Here is a 16,053-nt window from a genome sequence, read left to right on the forward strand (position 1 = left end):
ATACAGTTACTGAATAATACCCCCATACTGTTACTGAATAATACCCCCATACTGTTACTGAATAATACCGCCATACAGTTACTGAATAATACCGCCATACAGTTACTGAATAATACATTTATACTGTTACTGAATAATACCCCCATACTGTTACTGAATAATAAATTTATACTGTTACTGAATAATACCTCCATACTGTTACTGAATAATACCTCCATACAGTTACTGAATAATACCTCCATACTGTTACTGAATAATACCTCCATACAGTTACTGAATAATACCTCCATACAGTTACTGAATAATACCTCCATACTGTTACAGAATAATACCTCCATACTGTTACTGAATAATACCCCCATACTGTTACTGAATAATACATTTATACTGTTACTGAATAATACCCGCATACAGTGAGTGAATAATACCCCCATACTGTTACTGAATAATACCGCCATACAGTTACTGAATAATACCGCCATACAGTAACTGAAAAATACCCCCATACTGTTACTGAATAATACCCCCATACTGTTACTGAATAATACCCCCATACTGTTACTGAATAATACCCCCATACTGTTACTGAATAATACCCCCATACAGTGACTGAATAATACCCCCATACTGTTACTGAATAATACATTTATACTGTTACTGAATAATACCTCCATACGGTTAATGAAAACTACCAAACCATGATCACATATTACTACAATATAGTGTCAGAAAAAACCCACCATACTGTTAGTGAATAAATCACACTATATATAGACCAATATTACCACCATATAGTGACCTTATAGAGGTAGATGCCAGTTATACACAAGATGTCTGCAGACCATATAAGTGATTACAGTATAGTTATATCGAGTGACTATTGTTAAGTTTCTTAAATTTTTATACTGCTTTTTTTTGGTAGGTTCCGCTGGAGCGTTTGGACTACGTCGTAGATTCATTGGACTACTCCGATGATCTACTTTAAATAAATAAAATAAAATGGTGAAAGAGGGTTGCATGGGGTTGTTTAGATTTCAATAAAAGTTTTTCTTATGTCTGTTTTTTTGAATAGTTTATTATGGTCTTAGTAATGGCTGCTTGAGAGCGTCCATTACTAAGAAGGGGCTTAGTGATAGCCAGTAAAAAGGCTATCACTAACCCCTATTATTACCCCGGTTCTCACTGCCGCGAGTGGAGTACGATCCAGTACCCGACCATCTGAAGCGACGGTAAGGCAGCAGGGCGCCACAGGCTGGTTTTAGCAGGCTGGGAAGGGATAAAAAAAATCGTGGCCCTTCCCACGCTGGTGATGCTAGGCTGCAGCTGCTTTATTGTATCTGGCTGGTTGTGAAAAATAGCGGGAACCCCACGTCTTTTTTCAAAATAAATAATAGAAAAAAAATTACGTGAGATCCCCTCCATTTTTCATAACCAGCCAGATACAATAAAGCAGCAGCAGCCTAGCATTACCAGGGTGGGAAGGGCAATGGTTTTTGGCCATTCCCATCCTGATATTACCAGCCTGCGGCCACCCCAGTACCCGCCCTTCTCTTCAGACGGTTGGGTGCTGGATCGTACCCAGCTCTTCCCGGGACTCCTGGTGGCGGTGGGTACCGGGGTAATAATAGGGGTTAGTGATAGCCTTATTACTGGCTAACACTAAGCCCCTTCTTAGTAATGGACGCTCTCAATCAGACAGCAGCCATTACTAAGGCGGTAATGAAGTATTAAAAAACAGAGACAAAGAAATGTATTTTATTGAAATGACAACTCTTCCACACAATCCACTTTAACCATTTTATTAAAAAAAATAAAAAATAAAGCTTAAATCAGCGAAGTAGTCCAACGAATCTACGACGTAGTCCAAATGGTCCAGCGGAACCTGCAAAACAAAAATTAGCAGTATGAAAAATAAAAATAAAGTTGGCTGCCCCCGCAGACGTACAAACATATGAATAAATAAAATAATTAGAAAAATTAGGCCCATAATATAAAACATATCAAACATATCAAATAAAAAAAAATAATTATAACACCTTTCTTTTAGGCTATGTTCACACGGAGTATTTTGGGGGAGGAATATCTGCCTCAAAATTCCGTTTGGAACTTTGAGGCAGATATTCCTCTCCCTGCACGCCAATTTTCGCGCCGTTTTTCGCCCGCGGCCATTGAGCGCCGCGGGCATAAAACAGCGAGAAATACGCTTTCTCCTGCCTCCCATTGAAGTCAATGGGAGGTCAGAGGCGGAAGCGCCCGAAGATAGGGCATGTCGCATCTTTTTCCCGCGAGGCAGTTTTACTGCTCGCGGGAAAAAGACGCCGACGCCTCCCATTGAAATCAATGGGAGGCGTTCTCGGGCCGTTTTTGCCGAGTTTTGCGACGCGGTTTCCGCGTCAAAAAACTCGGCAAAATACCCCGTGTGAACATAGCCTTAAAGAGAACCTTTCACCTCCCCATACATGTACAGCTGAGTGCAGCATGTAATGGGGAGGGCTGCACAAACTCTGGGGCACTTTAGATTTTTTTCTTAGCCTCCTTCGTTATTTAGATATCAGTGCTGTAATATTTGGCGCCCGATATTTAAATAACCCCATGAACTGTCAATGGGAAGGTAATTGGCAAGGGGGCGTGTAATATCGCTGTGACACTGTCCAATCAGCTACGGTCAGCGTTACAGCAAGAGCTGGAGAGAGAGCGCGTGCGCGCAGCTCCGCCACCACTAAGGAACACAAGAGGAGCAGAAGAGTGTGAATTCTTCTTCTTCTGTTCCATGGCATCGGAGCTGTGCGCGCACGCACGCTCTCACTCTTTAGCTCTCGGCAGACAAGGACGACAAGACTGATCTCTCACCTGAGATCACAGTCTTGTACTTGCCTGCCAAGAGCTGAAGAGTGAGAGCGTGCGTGCGCACATGATCTCCTCTCTCCAGCTCATGCTGTTGACATTGTCCGTAGCGGATTGGGCAGTGTCACAGCGATGTTACACGCCCCCTTGCCAATTACCACCCCATTGGCAGTTCATGGGGTTATTTAAATATCGGGCACCAAATATTACAGCACCGATATCTAAGTAAGGAAAGAGGGTAGGAAAAAATATATAAAGTGCCCCAGAGTTTGTGCAGCCCTCCCCATTACATGCTGCACTCAAATGCAAATCTGTGGGCAGGTGAAAGGTTCTCTTTAAAGTGTAACAACTTTTTTAAGAACTTTTGACATGTCAGAAGTTTTGATCAGTGGGGTCCGAACACTGAGACCCCCCACAAGTCGCTAAAACGAAGCAGCAGAAGTGCTCGGGTGAGAGGTGTGCCGCTTCAATTCTGTTTGGCTTTCCTTGGAGCAGTGTACGGCTCAATAGAAAGTCTAGGAGTCCGTACACCGCTCACTCGGCTGAAAGTCGATCATAAATGAAGCGGCACAGCGCTCACCCGAGCACTTCTTCTGCTTCGTTTTAGCGATCGCTGGGGGCCTTAGTGCTCAGTCCCCCACCGATGAAAACTTCTGACATGTCACTATGATATATAAAGATATCTATTAATGCGATTGGTGCAAGTTTCAATTACTTTTTATTGAAAATGATTTGCACTTTTTGAGATACAGCTGCTTTGTATCCTGTATACAGAGCATCTGTATATAGCGCTGAGACCTGAATCCATTAGGTCGCCTATTACCGATCACATCTAAGTTATGAACTTAGATGTGATCGGTAACAGCTCGATCCTGCAGGACTCGCTGACACTGAATCAGTCAGTCCCGCTGACCTGACGGATACAGGATACAGGGCTATATACATTATATAATATATTTATTTTAATTAGCGGGGGCAGGTTTATGGGGAAGGATTAGGGCCTGTTCACATCAGCGTTGGCTTTCCGTTCCGGGGTTCCATGGGAGGTTTCCGTCGGGTGAACCCTGCAACGGAAAGTCAAACTGAAACCACAGCTTCCGCTTCAGTCACCATTGAAATCAATGGTGACGGAAACATTGCTAATTCCGTCAGGTTTCCGTTTTTGTGACGGAATCAATAGCGCAGTCGACTGCGCTAATGGTGACGGAAACGGAAGCTGTGGTTTCAGTTTGACTTTCCATTGAGGGGTTACCTCCGACGGAACCCCACAACGGAAAGCCAACGCTGATGTGAACAGGCCCTAAGGCTTCTTTCACACTAGCATTAATATACGTTTACCGCTCTTCCGTCAGAGGAAGAGAGGATCGATACGTTAAACGGAAAGCAATGGTTCCATTAGAATTACCATTGCTTTCAATGGTAATTCTTTTGTATCAGTTGCTTTCCGTTTGTCTCCGTTCGCTAAGTTTCGTTTTTTTTTAAAGGAAACAAAAGTGCAGTCTGCAGAACTTTTATTTCCGTTCAAAAGAACGGAAACCTAGCGAATGACGGAAGAGAGGTAAACATATATTAATGCTAGTGTGAACAAAGCCCAATAAAAGTAAGATATTAATATTAAAAAAAAAACAGCTGGGATTTGAACCACAAACCTTCCATATGGAAGGCAGACAAGCTGGCCACTACACTATAGAAGCCATCATAGTCAATGGCTGTGAAACTGTAGTAGTTGAGGGTTTATCAGTCTATCCTGTCTGTCTGCTGTGTGTCGGTGGTGACTTGTCAGAGACTCACAGTCAGACTGGCTGCCGCACCTGCCGCATGCAGTGTGCACTGGGAGTGACTGTGAGACTCACCAGTCACAGCCCCACTTGTAGCTTTCCCACGCTAATTAAGCACAGGAAAGCTACAAAGCCCTTATACTGCGCTCAGCTTCCTGCCCCTGCCAGGAGCATACTGCAAGGAGGGGGGGGTCTGGGCGTTTTACTGACAGCAGAGGGCTCTATAGGGGGGAATTATCCCCCCACCATAGAGCCCTGACTAGTTACTATACTGAAAGGTTAGGGGGGTCTGAGCATCTGACTGACTGCTCTAAAGGGGGGGTCAGAATCCCCCCTATAGAGCTCTCTGCAGTAAGTCAGACAGTCAGACGCTCCCCCACCCACACTAATCCTTCCATTATAGTGATGAGAGGGCTCTATGGGGTGGATTATTCCAGCCCCATATAGCCCTTTGCTGTCGGTAAAATGCTCAGACCCCCCCTTGCAGTATACTCACGTCACGGGTCCCGGTCCCAGCAAGGCAGGAACTTACCTCATGCTTCTCGTCGCTCCTCCTGCAGCCTTGCTCCTCTCTGGCTGCATGTGCTGCGTACAGTGTCAGAGAGGAGGAGGAGTGTTTCAGACGTTCGGCACGTCTGCTATGTGCGTCTGCATGGCCCCTCCCCCCGGTCCAGTCAGTCCCGGGCTGAAAATGCCGCCCCCCAAGTTTGGGTAGGTGGTGCCGCCTGAGGCTGTCGGCTCACCTGGCCTCATGGCAGGTGCGGCACTGAGTACTAGTGAGCACAATATTCAGGTGTTTTGGCATCAGTTCCTTGCTCCATTTTATACAAACTATTAATGTTATTTTCCAGCTTTCATATTCATAAAATGAGTCTTTGTAAAATGAAATTATTTATGTGAAATCTGAACCTGACCAAACCAGTTTTTTCTTGCGATTTCCAAATTTCAGAAACATTTATTCCATTCGCAGACTATTGTCAGGTGAGCAAGTTCTGTGACGACTTTTTCTGAGTATTACTCAGGTCAGCAAGTGCACAATGACACAGTCCCAAACCGAGCTTAACAACATTAATGAATCATGATATGAAAGAACTTTCAATATAAATGTATCTGTTGTGCAATTGGCCAGTGACGGAAGCAATGTCTCATAATTAAACAGCCCCCAATGATACAGTCATGCTTCTCTTAACCCTTGCTTACTCAGAGGGAACTGGGAGTTGGAGGCCCCAGAGTATGTGCCCTTGTGCCCGATGTCTAATCCTGCACAAATCTACTGCCTTGGTATAAGGCCCCATGCACACGACCGTAAAATCATCCATAATTGCGGAACGCAATTGTGGTCCGCAATTAGGACGCATTCACTTCTATTATCCACAGATACCTTCCCGTTTATTTATGGGAAGGTGTCCGGGCCGTACAAGTGTATCGCAAAAGATAGGACATGTCCTACCTTTTGCTTTTTACGGTCCGTGCTCCCATACTTTGTATAAGTGCACGGGCCGAAAATGCGGACGGCCCGTGATTTCAGGCACGGCCCTGTGCATGGGGCCTCTGTCTGGATTCAGCCCTTTATTACGAAAACTCATAAAATCTTCATGTCTAAGGCTTCTTGCACACAGCCACCCGCATTTTCGGCCCGTGCTCCCATACTAAGTATGAGAGTACGGCCCGTAAAAAAACAAAAGATAGGACGTCATATCTTTTGTGGGACACTTCTACGGCCCGGACACCTTCCCGTAAATAAACAGGACGGTGTCCGCGGACAATAGAAGTGAATGGGTCTGTAATTGCATTCTGCAATTATGGACGGTTTATAATGGTCGTGTGCATGGGGCCTTAATTTGTAAATAAGAAAAATTTTCGAATGTGTATGGATTTTGTAATCCTACTATTATGTCCAGTGATGTGTAATAAATTTAGAGCAATCGCCTCTAACCTGTGGCTCTCCAACTGTCAGGACATGGTGGGGGTTGTAGTCTTACCACAGCTGGAGAGCCACAGGTTGAAGACCATTGATTTAGGCCTAGGCTATACTGACACTTTTTGTAATGCTACTGATTGATTTTAACTATTGAGGGACAGCTGCAGTCCACAAGATCGCATGCATCTCAATGTATTCAGTAGCGCTACAAAAAGTCTCAGTGTAGTCCTGGCCTTAGGCCTTATTCACACGAACGTGTATTACGTCCGTGATACGCGCGTGAAAAGTCCAAGTGGGCGTGTATTATGTGCGTACATCGGGGCGTTTTTAATACTTTTACTAGCTGGGCGTTCTGATGAGAAGTATCATCCACTTCTCTTCAGAACGCCCAGCTTCTGCCAGATCACGCTGTGACGTCACTCACAGGTCCTGCATCGTGTCAGACGATCGAGGACACATCGGCACCAGAGGCTACAGTTGATTCTGCAGCAGCATCAGCCTTTTGCAGGTAAGTAGCTACATCGACTTACCTGCTAACGCCGATGCTGCTGCAGAATCATCTGTAGCCTCTGGTGCCGATGTGTCCTCGCTCGTCCGACACGATGCAGGACCTGTGAGTGACGTCACAGCGTGATCTGCCAGAAGCTGAAGAGAAGTGGATGATACTTCTCATCAGAACGCCCAGCTAGTAAAAGTATTAAAAACGCCCCGATGTACGCACATAATACACGCCCACTTGGACTTTTACTTTTAAACACACCCACTTGGACTTTTGCAAGCCTCATTTGCATAACTACAAAAATGCTCATAACTTGGCCAAAAATGCTCGTTTTTTAAAAATAAAAACGTTACTGTTCTCTACATTGCAGCGCCGATCTGCTGCAATAGCAGATAGGGGTTGCAAAATCTGGTGACAGAGCCTCTTTAAGTGAATTTAACCCTGGATTTACGGACTTATGTCCCAAGTGGCAATAGACTACTGGCTCTTTTTTTTTCCACTTACTATGGTCTTGCCCTGTCCTCTGGGGCTACTAGGAACAAATACTTAAGTTCCTTTGCAATCTAATGGGAGTCACCATGCCAGCCAACCCAAATGTCTGCCTCCTGTTCATTGACCCGCAGTCATTTCCTTCCCTATAGAACTTTCCTATGTGAGAGTCTATACAATTCTAGGAAAACTGTAGACAAGTTATGGATGGCCCCCTCTACTCCTGAACTTAAAGGGTAATGGAACTTTAAAAAAAAATGTGACATATCTTAGGGACATTTCAGAACTTTTGATTGGTGGGGGTCAGAGCACTGAAACCCCCACTGATCGCTAAAACGATCGGGTGAGCGATGTGCCACTTCGTTTCTGATTGGGTTCCCTTGGAAAGCCGAGCGAGTGGTAGACTTTTTATACACCGCTCCAATGAAAGATGGTCAGAAACGAAGCAGCATAGTGCTCACCCGAGCGCTTGAGCTGCTTTGTTTTAGCGATCAGTGGAGGTTTCAGTGCTCGGAACCCCACCGATCAAAACTTCTGACATGTCAATTTGAACTGTAAAAAGTTTAAAAAAAAGTTTAGGTACACTTAGGGCTCATTTAGACGAGCGTAATCCTCGTCCATGTGCTGTGCGTTGAAATCACTCACAACACACGGACCCATGCAATTCAATAGGGCCATTCACACATGCGTTGTAACGGACACACGCTGCGTGAAACTCACTGCATGTCCTATATTGGTGCGTTTTCACACACCCAGTTGCCCATTGAAGTCTATGGGTGCGTGAAAACCACGGACAGCACACTGACGACATCCGTGCGCTGTCCGTGTTTCACGCATCAAATACATAGAAAAGCAGAGAAATAAATCTAAACAAATAAATAAGTGCTTGCAGAGACGTAATAAACGCATGCACACTGATGCCAATACACAACACACAAGGATGTAGGAAAAACGCAGCTTTTTTTTACTCGTACAAATCGGACACGCTCGTCTGAATGTAGCCTTAAGGATTTAATACATTCGATCAATCACACCCTACCGTTGAAAAAATAGATATTTATGCATAGAAATGAAGTCAGGTTCCATAAAATCTGGGATAAATGGATGCACGCAACCCACAACCCTCTATTCGAGTACTCTTGGGCCCATAGGGGATGTTTGGGCATGCTGTCCCTTCATTTTTGTCCCTTTTCCTGTCTGAACCCCTTAACTATTTAACTGGGTGTTCCCTATTGATCTGCCTAACGCTTACGATGGAGCGTAATTCCTTGTCTACATCGCACTATATGTGACCTTTTGGGTTTGTTGTTCTGTTTTCCTTTTTCTTTTCTTTTTTTTTTTTAATATGTTGTGAATGTATTGCCTGACTTGTCTTCAATCTGTTGGATGAGTCGGTCAATGCAAAATTCATGAAGAGTTGGCTTGTTTTGTATCCTGTCTCATGCCTGGTTTATATCTTGTCTACACGCGCTCTGCGAGGTTTGTCTTACTGTCATGCCATATGGGGCTTTGTGATGTTGCATACGTGATTTATATAATAAGTGACAAACTGTGATTGTACGTTGTTCACTTAGTTTATATTCAATAAACTTTATTGTTGATTTAAAAAATGGGTCTGAACTGAATTTTTATTTTAAAGTGTAACTTGTTATATATGTAGATTGATATCGATAGCACCTGCATAGAGTTGTGTTATGATCGGTCCCATTCATGTGATGGACATTACAGGATTTCTTTATATGAGCAGATTAGGATACCGCCCAACTGGACAACCCTTTTCTATGTACATCATTGAGGGGGGTTACAGCCAGAATGGTGAATCATTGCAAACACAAGCTCCTGCTCTGGCATTTACATGGTTGCCCATTCAGTCAGTGACCACCATATAATACTATATTCACAGGGGCATAACTAGTAAGTGCTCGGACTCATAACCCCCTTCCCTAGAACATTTACCAACTCCATGTGAAAGTTAGGGCGAGGGCACACTTGTCGGTCAAGTCGCAGTAATCTGTCCCCTCTCCTGACATGTTTATTATAAACAATCTTTGTATTTCACAAAAAGTCTTTGTGCAGTCCAGGACTGATTGGTGTTACCATTCCCCTTGTCAGGAGGATGTGTCCCTGTACACACTGTATGTAGGGACACAGCCCTGTGACAAGGGGAATCGTAACACCCATTTGTTAATGTTTGCACAAAAAGGTAGTGTTAACAATAGTTACGGTGCGGCAGGGCGACAATGGAGAAGGGGGGCCCATGTTTGGGTAACAGCCCAGGACCTATGGTCTACTTAATCTGCCACTGAAAATATTCAGTTCAGTTCTGGGCTCCAGTTCATAAGAGGATGCCCTGGAGTTGGAAAAAATACAGAAAAGAGCAACGAAGCTAATAAGGGGCATGGAGAATCTAAGTTATGAGGAAAGATTAAAAGAATTAAACCTATTTAGCCTTGAAAAAAGACGACTAAGGGGGGACATGATTAACTTCTATAAATATATTAATGGCACATACAAAACATATGGTAAAAACCTGTTCAATGTAAAACCCCCTCAACAGAAAAGGTTCAACCTGCAGAGGCGACAAGCCTTCTTTACTGTGAGAACTGAGATCTATGGAATAGTCACCGCAGGAGCCGTCACAGCAGGGACAGGAGATGGCTTTAAAAAAGGCTTAGATAATTTCCTAGAACTAAAAAATATTAGCTTCTATGTCAATGTGTAGAATTTTTATTTCATCCCTTCCCATTCTCCCATCCCTTGGTAGAACTTGATGGATATGTGTCTTTTTTCGACCGTACTAGCTACATAACTATGTTACTCCCAGCATGTCATGATAAATGATGAGAGTATGCTCAGACAATGGTACCACACACATCAGCCACATAAGTAGAGGATGTGGGATGGGGGCTCAAATCAGACCCTAGAATAAATTCAGACACCCAGATCAGAGGCCAAAATTAATTCAGACCCTATATCAGACCCCAAATATATTTTAGACCTCAGACACCTTAATTAATAACTGGGAAGCTCAGCTATAGTCATGGGCATTCCAAAGTCGAGTTAGAGAATTCTACACTTTTGTTAAATTCAGGCTGGACCATGTGCGTAACTATAACCGTAGCAGCCATAACAGGTGCTATGGGGCCCAGAGGCTGTGGGGGCCCAGACAAGTGCAAGAAAATCATTCCTTCTTGTGAGGAAAAACAAGTGATCTTCTGTTTTATGTAGTAAACGTGAACGTCCCAGAAATCTTACAGTCCTGCTGTGTGGGGGATCCGTATCCTATCTGTGGTCATTATATAAAAACAGGTTTGGCAGTTCTGTACATTGCAGGGACAGGTTCCTTTTTGTGTGTCAGAGGGTAATAAGCCCCTGATCATAATGTTCTTCAAATGTGGAGGTTGTCTGTATCATAGTAGGGGAGGATCTGAGAATATTATTTTCAGATGGTCATCTTTGTGTAGTGGGTTCTTCTTCTCTGATATACGACACTACTAGCTATCCCCTGCACTGTTGGCTGCAGTAGAGTTTATTGTCATCATGCAATGGGGCGCTATGAATCCTAGTTAGGTGCCTGGGCTGGATGGCCTGCAGCGCTATTTGGGGAGACAAAACAAGTGACTACAACTCGGGACGCCTTTTTGTGGAACATTTTGGACATTTCCTATTATGGATGATACGCTCGTTCAGGCTAGCAGATGTTTTACTGTAGAGCCTTTACATTATGATCCAAATATGAACCATTGCCCCTAGGTTCATATACACATGGAGGCTTATTACACCCTTACATAGATATAGTAAGGCCGCTGCCTCTATTCATATACACAGCACACATTGAGCGCTGTGTAGAAGAGATCAGAGAAGATAGAAGCAGTGAAAGCCACTGACTGCCAGAGACCCGACATTCAGCTGCCCGATCCTTCGGGCAGCAAGCTAATACCCGCTCCATAAATAGTCCATGGCGTGGGTTTTAAGGACCCCGACCGCCGGCCGTAAATACACAGCCAGCGGTCGGGAACCGGTTAAAAAGGTTGTCCGAGATCAGAAAAAAAGGACCTGCTTTTTTTGTAGCCTATTTCTTATAAGAATGGGACTGAGCTGCAATACCAGACAAAGTCCATAGAGAAGAGTAGCGCTGTTTATAGAAAAAATTCTAATCTTGGACTATGTTTTTTTAATGAAACAAAGTCCACATATTCATTCAAAAGTCTAAATATTTATTTAAATAACTTATTAATAATAACTAATATTAAATAAGTGTCATCATTAAAGGGGTAATACATTTCAGACATTAATAGCAGATCCCCCGACCCCATCTCGCTTGGTGAGGCAGCCGCTACATCCTGGTGGAGAACAGAGAGCTTGCTTGGCTGTTTCCATAACTCCTGAAGAAGTAAATTGAGTTTGTACGGCCACCTCTCTATTCATTCTCCCGCGGTCACCTGCACTAGGTGGGAGAGGTGTTGTGGGAAACCAGCTCCCCAGGTAGGTGCAGGTCCCAGAGGTGGGACACGCTCCTATCAGACATTTATAGGAGAAATAGGGAAATGGAAAACGGAATGATCGAGGGCGCAGCCGTGGTCAAACTATTTTTTCAATTGTACAGATAAAACTACGCGTTTCAAGGCCGTACTGGCCTCTTCATCAGGTTAGCTACAAGTAATGGAGGGGCCAGTACGGCCTTGAAACGCGTAGTTTTATATGTGCAATTAAAAAAAATTGTTTGACCACGGCTTCGCCCTCGATCATTCCGTTTTCCATTTTCCTATTTCTCCTATATACACAGCGAAGCTATCACAAATTTCGGATCGGAATTTGGGCTGCAACCCCACCTCAAGCATTCCACCTAGGTGGATTCTTGGAACAAGTTTTTTTGGATGTTATGCTCCCAGTATAACATTACAAGGTCAGCCTATTTGACCATCGCTTCTCATTTCTTTGAGACTACTGGTTCATGCACTATGTGCGCTTTGTCCTCTTTTTTCTTTTATAGTGTGTATCAGACATTTATGACATATCTTGTGTCTGAGATGGGAATAATCCTCTTTTTCATAGCATGAAAACATATAATAAAAAATTGACAAAAAGAAAGTGTCATTTACCTCCTCTTTTCTATATGATGAGCTGAGGAAATGTTCATATCTCATCCTCAGATATTTCCCCAGCTCATACTGCTGTCTGATGCCCACCTGGAAGTGAGACAAAGAAATTAGATTAGGATTATACTAAAGCAAAACAGTGGTATCCGCTAATCTAAAGCCTTTAAAATGATATTAGGTAATTGCAAAAAGTTACATTTGACAAAAACATTCTGAATACTTTTCAGGAAAATAGAAAGAAAAAGTGTATTTTATAATTATATGACACACATTCAAAAGAAAGGGTAGTCCGTCTGGCTCACAAAGGGGGATCTCAAGTTGAAGGCCTCCCTGTATTATATTGTCCAGATACGACAAACCCTTTAAATTGCTAAAATGTTAGATGAGGAATGGTTACCGCTACCATTGATGATTGTATCTGCCCGCTACCCTTGGATAGTATCCGACCTGAAGTTACATTTTAAGCAAACCTAAGAATGCTATCTTTCACAAATATTTTTTGTTGCTGCTGGGGTTAATAACATGTACCTGGGTTAGTTGTTGCAGTCCATTATCCCAAACTGTATCTTTATAGGGGTCAGTTGGATATGTATCAATCGGGGAGCGGTCTCCATGTCGATACACCTAGAAACACAAAAAAACATTGACTAACAACTTACAATGTAACCCAAAAAAACATGGGCATGCCTCACGTAAAAAATATAGTAGTGTACTGCTCCAAGACACAGCTATTGGCAGGAGCAGTGAGTCATTGGTAGCTCCTGGGCAATGTATGGCAGTATTTAGTGGGAGTTTAATGAAAGTATTATTTGAGTCGGTATTGTGATTTCAGGTTAACTGTGACCGTCTTTACATATTCACATTGCTATAGTTGTGGCCATTGATACGAAAAGTATATCCGGTACTGTAGGAGCCGTTCTAGCTGTGGTCCCCAAAATCTGCTGTCAGTGATTGAATCATTATATAGATTATATTGCAAAGTCTGCTCCCTGCAATACACTTTATTTGTTCGTTTTGGCCAACCCACTTAGGTGGTTTCCCATATAATTGATTCAATGTGCAGAGATCACTTCACAGCAGTCGGGCTGATTCAGACGAACGTGACGTTTTTGCGCACGCAAAAACCGTGGCGTTTTGCGTGCGCAAAAAGCACTTGACAGCTCCGTGTGCCCTGTTCATATGGATGCGTGGCTGCGTGCTTTTCGCGCAGCCGCCATCTTTATGACACTCCGTTTGGATGTTTGTAAACAGAAAAGCACGTGGTGCTTTTCTGTTTACATTCATTCTTTTACTGTTATTGCGCGAATAACGCTTGTCCCACGGAAGTGCTTCCGTGGGGCATGCGTGATTTTCACGCACCCATTGACTTCAATAGAACATGTCGCGAGTTTTACGCAGTGGACTAACGCTGCGCAAAACTCACGGACTGTCTGCACTGCCCCATAGACTTCACTAGGTCCGCGCGAGCATCGTGAAAACCACGCGGCCGGCACGGACGCAAAACACGTTCGTCTGAATCAGCCCCTCATCTCATTATCATCACAGATAGGATTACAATGATGGGTAACACTAATATACAGATAACACATGATCCACCATTCATAATAGACTGATCTTTCCTGTTCTGTAGAGATCACTTTTCAAAAGTCATCGCATTATCATCACAGGCAGGATTACAATGAACGGTAACACCAATATATAGGTAACACATGATCCACCATTCATAATAGACTGTATTATTGTACTGTGTATATAAAACACAGAATCCACCAATTACAAAAGGTGATGGACGCAGCTCCTCATCTCCCCCACCCTGCACAATGACCTCTGCACAGGTCACAAAGCATGGCTAGAAAATTCTCCCATAGAAGTCAATAGGTCCCTTCCTGTTCGCATGTTCCTATGGTCCATGTGGCTGCTGTAAAGCATATCTCTAAATGCTGTTTACAGCAGCTCGGGCAAGATGGCTGCCCCCCTAATCATGTACAGAATTAGAATAAAAATGTACAATCAAAAAATAAAAACAGATTAGAAAATAAAGATTATATTTCACTATCTGTTTTTTATTAGGTAAACAAGTATATGTGATACATTTCCTTTAACCCCTTAATGACATACTACGTACATGTACGTGGTAGCCGTCAAGGGGAAGTATGGAGCGTGCTCCCAAGTCTGCTATCTTTGTGCGATATACTGCAATACATTAGCAGTGCAGCATATCATGCAAGCAATGCAAAGGAGACTGTCAGTTTAGCAATATACTACACTACATTAGTAGTGTAGTATATCATGCAAGCCATGCAATGATCGCTGGTTCAAGTCCCCTAGAGGGACTATTAAAAATAAGTAAAAAACTGTTAAAGTTTTTCTTCATGTTCCAAAAAAAAATATTAAAGTTAAAAAAAAACACCTTTTCCCATTTTCCCCTAAAGCAATGTTAATTTTTTTAATAAAAAGTTAACATAACTGGTTTAGCCGAGTCCGTGAAAGTCCGAACTACCACAATATAGCGTTGTTTATTACCATATATAATTACATTTATATATATATATATATATATATATATATATATATATATATATATATATATATATATATATATATACAAAGAGCAAATTGCGGTTTCTTTGTCACCTTAGCTCTCAAAATGTCGCATGTACCCCAAAATGGCATTGGTAAAAACTACAGCTCGTTCTGGAAAAAAAAAAAAAAAAACACACACACACATCGCTCAATTGAAGGAGAAATAAAAAAAAGTTATGGCTCTGAGAATGTGGCAACACAAAACTATTTTTTTTTTTAGCAAATATTTTTTTTTTTTCTAAAAGTGATAAAACATAAAAAACATATAAATTTGTTATCACTGTAATCGTATCAACCCTGTAAAATAAGGTGAACATGTCGTTTTTACCGCCTGATGGACGCCATAAAAACAAAACCCCCCAAAATTTGGCGTAATGGCTGTTTTTTGCCCATTTCACCTCACAAATAATTTTTTTTCAGCTTCCCAGTACATTATTTGGTACAATCAATGGTGCCATGAAAAACTACAAATTGTCCAGCACAAAATAAGCCCTCATACGGCTATGTCAATGAAAAAAAATTATGGCTTTTGGAAGGCAGGGAGGAAAAAAACAAAAGTGAAAAAATGAAGTTTGGCAGTGTTAACATCTATGTTGGGGCTTTCCATCAGGATTTATATAACTTTTGACAACAATAATAGCACAGTATGTTGCACTATTCCTGCAGACATAAGAACGGAAATCTCAACAGAACCTCGACAGACCCCACTGAAAGTTTTAGGAGTTTGTCAGAGACGTATGCATCTGTCATATGGCGGATCTGGCACAGCATTATGGCAGGAAGCCATCACTCTAGTGTGAATAGAGCCTTTCAGTTATTTTTTGCAGTGCTGCATTATAG

The 16,053-nt window shown here is 42.6% G+C and overlaps 1 protein-coding gene across 2 annotated transcripts in view; it reads right to left on the reverse strand.

Moving 5' to 3' along the window:
• Nucleotides 1–16,053, reverse strand: part of LOC142662157 (testicular acid phosphatase homolog) — a 79,510-nt gene that overhangs the window by 46,535 nt on the left and 16,922 nt on the right. For both annotated transcript variants that reach the window (XM_075840163.1, XM_075840162.1), the window contains exons 2-3: nt 13,159–13,254; nt 12,634–12,720 (exon numbers count right to left, since the gene is read on the reverse strand). In XM_075840163.1, the coding sequence (XP_075696278.1) occupies nt 12,634–12,720; nt 13,159–13,254 (183 nt within the window). The remainder of the gene's footprint in view (nt 1–12,633; nt 12,721–13,158; nt 13,255–16,053) is intronic.

Source organism: Rhinoderma darwinii, chromosome 10, assembly GCF_050947455.1.
Source record: "Rhinoderma darwinii isolate aRhiDar2 chromosome 10, aRhiDar2.hap1, whole genome shotgun sequence".
Taxonomy (NCBI): Eukaryota; Metazoa; Chordata; class Amphibia; order Anura; family Rhinodermatidae; genus Rhinoderma; species Rhinoderma darwinii.